The sequence below is a fragment of the Dendrobium catenatum genome, unplaced genomic scaffold (assembly GCF_001605985.2).
Source record: "Dendrobium catenatum unplaced genomic scaffold, ASM160598v2 fragScaff_scaffold_473, whole genome shotgun sequence".
NCBI classification, from domain to species: domain Eukaryota; kingdom Viridiplantae; phylum Streptophyta; class Magnoliopsida; order Asparagales; family Orchidaceae; genus Dendrobium; species Dendrobium catenatum.
Genome location: NW_021318935.1, coordinates 1 through 9403, shown reverse-complemented (window position 1 = coordinate 9403; position 9403 = coordinate 1). Strand labels below are relative to the sequence as shown.

The 9403-nt window shown below is 38.3% G+C and overlaps 1 protein-coding gene across 1 annotated transcript; it reads left to right on the top strand.

Annotated features, from left to right (window-relative positions):
• The first annotated feature begins 1554 nt into the window (after nt 1–1554).
• LOC110096791 lies at nt 1555–2532 on the top strand. The gene has a single exon (XM_020822874.1). The coding sequence runs from the start codon at nt 1555–1557 to the stop codon at nt 2530–2532; it is 978 nt and encodes a 325-aa protein (XP_020678533.1).
• The last annotated feature ends 6871 nt before the right edge of the window (nt 2533–9403 follow it).

The window sequence follows — 9403 nt, the reverse complement described above, 5'->3', positions numbered from 1 at the left end:
TTGGAATGTTGCTAATGTTCTGTCGTCGGTAGATGGTCAGAAGGTTGATGAAAATTTGAATAACGTTGAGGATTCTGTAAAGGTTTTAGAGAATATTGAATTCTTGAAGGCCAATCCGAATGATAAATGTTTACATGAAAGCAATGGTTAGATTGCTAAAGCATGGTCGAAGCTGAAACATATCAAGATTTCATTTAACAGGGATCAAGCTGAATTTTCTGAAGATGGAATTGCAGTGAGATTAAATTCTAAAATGGAGGCAAAGAACTCAGAGATTTTGAAAAATTCAGTTGTAATTAAAGTTTTGGGAAACAACGTATTGTTTTCTGTGTGTAGTATTGAATTGAGGAGGCAATGGAGCAAATATGGTGGTTTTCATATGACTTCAATTGGCATGAACTGGATATTATGTTCTTTTAAATCGAATGAGGTGGTAGAAGAAATTTTGAATGGCGGGCCTTGGTATGTGAGTGGATTCATTGTTGGAATAGATAGATGGTCCCCTGTTTTTGATCCAAACTCGTTTAAGGGAAGGTATGGATCAGATTCCCGTGCTTGCCACTGTAATGCTGGGATGAGGACAATATAGCGAGAATTGCTTCTTGCTTTGGATCCCTAATGTACTTAGATGGCAATACCTTTCGCTGGGGAAAGTGTGAGTTTGCTTGGGTTTGTGTAAGGATTGATTTAGAGAAAATGTTATTGAATGGTGTTTAGGTTGATGGCTTAACTGGGAGATTCTTCCAACGGGTGGAGTACGAGAGGATTGATCTTCTTTGCTACCAATCTGGCAAAGTGGGTCATGAAGTTAATGCATGTCCGGAGAATGTGAAACTTGGGATTCAAGATCAAAAATCGAGGAAGACAGATCCAGCTAATGAGGAAGGTAATAAAGTTGTGACTGATAGTAAGACATCAGTGATCAGTTCTGAATATGGCCCATGGATCCAGGTACATTTTAAAAACATAAGGGTGTTCAATAGTAATGCTATTAATAGGAGAATAATTGGCGATAGGGCTAATACTAAGAATAGAAGAAGTAACAGCCAGAGTGTTGCTGTTCAGCAGGAAAATTAGTTGAAGAAAGTGTCAGAGGCTGTTGTAAAAAATTCTGTCCTGGCTCCAGGTAATTGCCCTAATATTGAGAGAGCTGAGGGTGTTAAACCTCCAGAAATTTAATTAATCAATAGATTTGCTGCGTTAACTAATGTTAGTGAAGAAGAAGGCAGTGGTAAGTATGAAGAAATTGATAAATCAATGGACAAGGTTATGAATGTAGCTGGTCTAGAATTCAATCATATGGGTGTGGGGTCTCAAAGTGGTGCTGCTAAAGTAAAGTTAGCCAAGGAGTTGAGATCTTTAGGGTCAGTTGAACCTGACTATAAGAAGAAAAAGAGGGACGGAAGGATGAATTCCCTCAATGGGGAGAAATCCTTTATACTTGTTTAAATATCTTCATTATTGTTTTGGAATTGTAGGGGGGCAAGGAAGAAAGAGGCTTCCCTATATTTAAAGGAAATTGTTAGAGAATAAGATGTATTTTTTATTGGTCTCATGGAGACCAAGCTTTCTAGCATTGATAGAAGGGAGATTGACTGTCTCATTAGGAAGGACTGGGACTATTGGCATTACCATGCAATGGGTACCTCTGGAGGGATTCTGGTGTTATGGAACCGGAAGTTGGTTTCTTTTGATGTGAAGGAAACTTCTTCTCAGGTTATTGTTGGTAACTATTTGATTCCTAACTTGGGAATTTGGAAAGTTGTTATTGTGTATGGGAGTAGGTGTTGTAGGGAGAGGGGAAGTTTGTGGAATCAACTTGAGAAATGTATGGAGGATTCATTTCCTACCATCATTGGAGGGGACTTTAATTGTATCTTAAATAAGGAGGAGAAAAGAGGAGGAAAGAGGTTCTTGTTTTCTAAAGGACCTAAGGAGATGAAAGGTTTTATGATGAATTCAGATTTTCATGACATTGGGTGCATTGGACCAAGGTTTACTTGGTGTAACAACAAGGAGGGGGCCTCTCGGATATGGGAGAGGTTGGACAGGTGTTTGTTAAACTCATTTGCTATTCAGAAGCTTCCATTAGCTGTTATTAGACATTTGGCCAGAGTGGCATCTGACCATAGTCCAATTGTTCTTAAATTGGATGTTAGTGTGCGGTTCAAGTCAAAGGTTATCAAGTTTGAGGATACATGGAGGTCTTACCCGGTAGCTAAGAGTGTTGTTTATCACTCTTGGAAAAAGAAGGATTATGGTGATGAAAATATGATCTTACAAAGGAAGACTAGTAGAACTTTAAGAGCATTATTTTTTTGGAATAAAAAAAAATGCAAAGACTTGAACAGTTTAAAGGAAAAACTGAAAGAGGAGATCCTTGAACTTCAAAACAAGGAGGCTTTGGGGGAGAATTGGTCAGCTGATGATCTTTTTTTGCTTCGAACTAAAGTACAAGAGCTTAATGTCACTTTAAGAAGACTTTCTACATGGTGGAATCAAAGGGCAAAAGCTAGATGGCATGAAGAATGAGATACAAATTCCAAGCTTTTCCATAACTTTGCCATGGCTAGAAGGAATGGAAATCGGATTAACCAAATTAAAGATGAGTTCAATAAGGTACATGATGAAGATGATCAAATTGAGAAGGTTTTTTATCAGTTTTTTGAAAAGAAGTGGCAGCACAGGAACTGTGATTTAACGGGTTGGCCGTTAGCTACAGAAAAACATATGGTTTCAGCTGAGGATATAGCCTTGCTTAATGAGGATTTTTCGGTGAATGAGCTGCAATGTTCGGTCTTCCAGCAAGGGAACAATAAGTCTCCAGGTATGGATGGTGTTACTTCTTCTTTTTACAAAAGTTATTGGAGTATTATGTGGGAGACTTTATGGAATGCTGTCAGCTATTTTTTTAAGTCCAGCCGTATGAGTAAGAAGTGGAAAGATATCCTGATTGTCTTAATTTCTAAAGTTAAAAATCCATTGGTTCCGGCTAACTACAGGCCTATCAGCCTTTGCCAAACTAACTATAAGATTGTTGCTACCATGTTAGTTAATAGATTGAAGAAGGGAATTTCCAATATGATTTCTATTCCTCGGAGATCTATTTTAGAGCATTGCCTTTTGGCTCAAGCGATTTTTCATAAGTTCAAGATATCTAAGAAAAAGAAGGGATTGATGGCTATAAAATTGGATATGGAGCAAGCCTATGATAGCATGGGATGGGCAACTCTTCATCAAATTCTTAAGTGGTGCGGCTTTCCTTCTAATTTCTCTAACCTTCTATTGGAATGTGTTGTAGATGTGAGGTTTTCCATTATCATCAATGGAAAGAATTCCAAGTGGATTAATGCTCATAGTTGGTTCCGTCAAGGATGTCCACTATCACCATACCTTTTCATTTTGTGCTCCCAACTATTGTCCAATTCCGTGGAACAAAGGGGGCAGTCTCTTGGCATTCATATCTCTCCCAGAGGCCCAAAGATTACACATCTCCTTTATGCTGATGATGTGCTAATCTTCTCTCATGCCTCTTCTGCCTTAGCTAAGGCATTGAAGATCATTGTGGAAGACTTTTGCAAGTGGACAGGACAAAGAGTTAATTTCAGCAAATCACAAATTATTTTAGGCAAGGTGGTTAGGTACCCAATGAAGAAGAAGATTACTAAATTACTTGTCTTCAAAGTGGTCAAGGAGATGGAATACTTGGGTGTGAAGATCTCTCTTAGGAAACTCACAGTGGCTGATTTTCAAGAGCTTCTTAGTAATGTTATGGATAGGCTCAATGCTTGGAGTAAGAAGTCTCTTTCTATGGGAGGTAAGCTCACTCTTATTGAAAGCTCTTTGCTTTCTATGCCAAACTTTTTGATTACTCATTCGTTGGTTCCCAAGAGGGTGCTTCATGAATTGGAAAAATTGTGTAGAAATTTCATTTGGCATAAAAATGTTGGATCTAATGGAATGCGTTATGTGGCTTGGGGAGAGATTTGCAAACCAAAGAGTTTTGGAGGGTTGGGTTTACATTCTCCTTTGCTTAGAGTTGGCTCTCTTAGATCTAAATTGGACTGAAATTTCTTACAAAAGCCGGATTCATTGTTCCATAGAACAATGAAGTTTAAGTATGGTGGTGATGTTATGTATGAAGCCCAAAAGAAAGTTAATTCTAGTGCTTGGCGTATTTTGTTAGATGGAGGAAGTGTTGCAACCCATGACCCCGAGTTTGAGATTTTGATGATGCCAAATAATGATTGTTTTGAAAAAAAATTTCATTGAATATTAGTTTATTTGCTATTGTCCTTGAGTACTAACATTTCAGTAAGATCACAAGTAACTCGGGATGAAAGGAAGACTCAAGAACGGGTAGATTAGGAGTATGAGTCAGATATTGTATTTTTCTATTTATTGTTTTTTTATTTTCTTGAGTCTAGCCACAAAATGAATAAGAGTAAGAGCAACCATGCACACACACAGGGGGAGAGTTTGTTTTTAAATGCAAAATGTAATAGAACTTATTCTCTGGAGATTGTACTGTATGATTTTAATTCGTACCGTACGATCCGAGCTATGTGGACGATTCTGTGAATAGATCATACTGTACGAATTTAGTCGTACTGTACGATATGTTCAGATCCAAAACCCTAGCCGTAGTTTAGTTTAAGTAAGTTATTTTGCGCCGTTCGTACTGTACGAACCTTTTCGTACTGTACGATTTATTTGAAATACTTACTTAAATTAACCCGTGAATAGTGTATGTAATCCAGGCCTAATTATATTTTGAACATCGTACTGTACAAACCAGATCGTACCGTACGATGAACAGAGACGAAGTTTGATCGTCCTGGATATCGTCCTGGACGATCTCTTAGTTTTTGTCTCATCGTACTGTACGATAGTGATCGTACCATACGATGAACAGAGACGACATCTGGTATTTTGTGGATCGTATCGTACGATATTATATCGTACAGTACGAATTGTTTTTTAACTGTTCGTACATCTTCGTACCATGATGAAGTCTGTTTACGGAGATCGTACTGTACGATGTTGAATCGTACTGTACGATGTTGAATCGTACTGTATGAACAGTAACGGCTACTTTTGAAATCAGTGGTTTTTTGAGCCCATTTTAGGTGTTAATCTCGTCCTTTTTCAGTAAGATTTATAGAGAGGGAGAACATGGTTAGAGAGGGATTCCAAGGGAGAGAGCTCTAGAGAAGTTCTTTAGGGTTAAGAGAGGAAGAAGAAGGTGAGCATTGTGAGGGAGAAAAGGTGTGAGGGAGGGAGATCACAACAGTTTGCTCCGAACTTCATGACATCTTGCTCCTCCTGTGGGCCCTAGAAGAATTTGAGGGAGAGTCTGCCAAGGGAAAGGCTCGTCTACATCCAGTAGACCATCGGGTTCTCTGCCCTTCTCCAGAGAAAGAAAACCCAACAGACTGAAGTTATGCTGCCAGTCACCCAGGAGGACGAAAATAAGAGTTTGGCACTTGCCGCCACACCGGGTTGGTGCGAAAGGGAGGTTTTGTAAAGCTTTCTTCCCGCCTTGCCAAGGGGGGAAAAAAGGAGACTATTTGGTAGTGAAAATCACGAAGCGGCAGGACTCCGGGGAGTGAACGTAGGTCATATTTTGACCGAACCACTATAAAATCTCTGGTGTGTTTTTTCCCTTATCGTCATTATACTTTTTCTTGCACTAATTTTTTTCATAATTCTTCGTGTGAAATTTGGTGGAAGCGAAAATTTGTTTAAAGTTTTGTTGTAAATTTCAAAAAATAACAAAAATGATTAGAACTCCTGTTAGAGATTACTATTTATTGAGAAAAAGTTTTTTCACCAATTCACCCCCCTCTTCATTTAGTAATTTCAATTGGTTTAGCGCTGTTTTTTCAAAAATAGTGTTTAGAAACCTTGAAAAACTGAATCAATGTCAAATTTTGGATAATCGTAACGAACTGCGGAGGGTTAATTCAATAACTTCGTCCAAACACAACTTTTTTGAAAACATCCCGTTTGATTTTGGAAAAATATAGAATGTCTAACATTTTTGCAATCTATAGATTACCGCATGTGGATGTTAGTAAATAATGGATATGTATGCACCGTTTAATAACTGTATAATGGGTTTAAACTTCTATACCATTTAAGAATGGAGCAATGAGGATAGGAAGTTAAGCCCAACTGAATGACTAAGTTGCTTAAAATTGCTTTTTTTATGACATATGAAATATGAGGACTATATGAAGTATCTACTGTTTTATGGTAGGAGATGGGATAGACTGTGCATATAATACGAGGACAAACGAAGTAAAATAGATCTACGGCTTTAACATTACTAGACTGCATGATAGAATTATCCTATGAAAACATAGCGAAACAAATTTTTGACAATGTTAACACTAGGTTCACAACCAAATCATGACATCCCTGCATGCCTGTAGGCTAGAGAAATTTCAATCAAATTCTGAGAAAGTGAGAATAAATATTCTTAGATGCCTACCTAGTGCTAATGAAAGCTAAAGATCAACTATTATCACTGAGTTCCAAAGACCTTAATGTTTATTCTATTGATACCCCTTGGGGTCATCATTGCATACAGACAAGAAGTGAGCAAAGGCAAAGTGATGCAAGGTGAAAAAAATAAGGAGAGAATGCGGTGGACATTAAAAGCTAGCAACTCCAGAAAGTGAAACCATCTACAGGGAGGAAGAGATGAGATAGCACTGATGACCCGACAATTATCAAAAATTTCCTGAAGAAAATAGAAGTGTCATCAGAACAAGCTGAAATAGAGTAAAGAGACTCAGAGGTCCAATAGTTTCATCTGATACAAAGTACTGTTTGAAATGCAGGAAGCCAGGTCACACTTCGCAGCTGATTTTCCCCAATAATGAAGAGCCAAACCAGACTAAGAGAGAAAGGTGAATGAGAAAAGCCAAATACGAAGGAAAGCTACAGACAATAAAAAAGGCTTTTATGGGCCGACCTCTGCCTCAAGAATTTTCAGAAGAAGAAGCAGAGGAGGAGGTAACTAACTTATGCCTTATGCTACGATACCTTGATCAATCAGATCAAGATGAGGTATGTCAACTTTCATATGAAGAATTAATTGCTTATTCAGAGATATTTCATAGACTCGTATAGGAAACTAAAAAAGATGCATGCTAAGCTGATTTGAATATAGTTCTTTATAAAACCGAGCATGCTAACTTTTTAAGAAAATAGCTGATTTAGATAGATATAATACTGTTACTTGCCTTGATGATATGATGCATTAATAAGAAAGCATATTGAACTAAAAGAGCATCGAAACACTTGAAAACCACTCATTGTTGAAGCTAGAAGAATACTTTTCATAGACTAGGACAAAACTGCATTAGAAGTAGATCATAGTGAGCGCACTTGCTATTAAATATAAAGTTGAATGGATTGACAGCTGCAAAATAAAACTTTTTAGTGGAGAATAAACAGAACTAGCAAAATGAAATTGCAGGTCACTCACATTAGGCCAGTCCTAAGCAAAACACCCAACACAGCATACATCACACACTTTAGGCAAGAGCAGCCAACCAACCCCACAATAGATTAGCTAAAACCCATTTCCTGGTGCATTAGGTGTTTCAGTCCTTGGGTGGCGACTATAAACAATTTAGTGTTCCTCACATGCGCAACAAGTTCACATAGACAAGCCATGATAGATATGATGTATATACTAGAACTGCGCATCCACAGGCGAGTAGTAGCGAGCATCCCCATACACAATAGCATGGTTCATGTCTATCGCATATCTGCGCGGTGCAAGCATAAGGAAGGAACCGCAAACTCACTTGGGTTCCACAAATCTAGAGTTACTGGTTCGCAATGAAATTCGGTGAGCGCGCGAGAGGAGCCTACACGTGGAGAGCATGTTGTGAGCGCGATAGGTGCTTCTTCGCTCTAACGACCATGGTATGTATGCCGAGCATTCTATGACTAGCCAGCAGATATAGGAGAGAGAGTCTCCCTCTGGAACAAACTAGGGAGGAGTCCTATTAATGTATATCACACCAACACTACCGAAGAAACGAGTAGTATAGGAGCTGCGAGGCATCAGGCTGAATGCTGGAATGTCAGTTACGAGCACTTTATATATCTGAAAATATATAGTTGATGGTTTGAAACATAATTACTTAGACATTAGTCAACTAGTGACAAAGGATTTTGATATTAAAGATTATTATCTGCTAAATACCTGATATTATATTATTACAATCGTAGTTTTTAGAAGCACATACAGTGATTGAAATAGAGCCGAGGCGCGAGCGAAAGCGTGTTACATGTGTAAGACCTGCACTGCGCTTTGAGAGAGTAAGAGTGACTTTCTATTGAAACAATCATCTATCTATGTCTATATGTATATCTATCCTGACACTATATTAAAGCCGTCTTGAACAGGCGAGCGATTAAAAAACGCGAATGTGTGAGGCTATGATCTCGGAGCTAACCTGTAAGGTTGAGAGCGTACAGGATCTTCTATGTCTGCTGTATAGCGTCACGAGAAATAAGTCCCGAGATCAATCACTCTCTCTGCCAGCTCCACACACACAGCGATCTACCTCTAGCCACTGAAATTCTACACATGGACTTATTTGGACTCGTGTAGTACGATATCGCCAGTCTAAGGTGGAAAGACCTTATGGATTGTGATTGTTGATACTTACACTAGATTAACTTGGGTAAGATATCTTTAGCAACAAGTTAAATGAGTCTTTGGAGGATTTGTATTACTCCCACGATTCGAACAAAAATTAGGTTGATGAAATACTCAACAACTGCGCGAGAGACGATCATGATGGGAGTTCCAAATGAATAGGTTTTGAGTCATTCTGATCAAGAGATAGGAAATATGAACAACTAATATCTTAGCCCCTAAGAACACCCAACATAAATGGTATAGTAGAAAGGAAGAATAGAACTTTTGGTAGAAGCTGCTAGGCAAGTGTTAGACCGGAGTATACCCTCCTAGATACTTTTGGTAGAAGAGTCAATCACAAGAGCTTGTTATGTTTTTAAACAGATAAAATATTAAGATCGAAAGCTGAAATAAACTCCAATGAACTTCTTACGGGTAGGACAACCAACTTTCAACATGTTAACATGCTTTGGATACATAGTGCTTCATCACCTTGAATAAATGGTAACATCCCTTAGGAAAAAATTTGATCCCAAGTCTGATGAAGGGTGTCTTCTTAGGTTATTCTTCTGTAGGAATTAAGGCCTATAAATCTTCATAAGAGAACCCTTGTAGTAGAAGAGTCCACCCATGTGGTATTTGATGATCAGACAGTCCTCTCTGAATTCTAATTGAAGATGATGAAATAGAGGCAATTCAAGGAAGTAGTAAGACTATGACCTTAGGAGAAAGGGT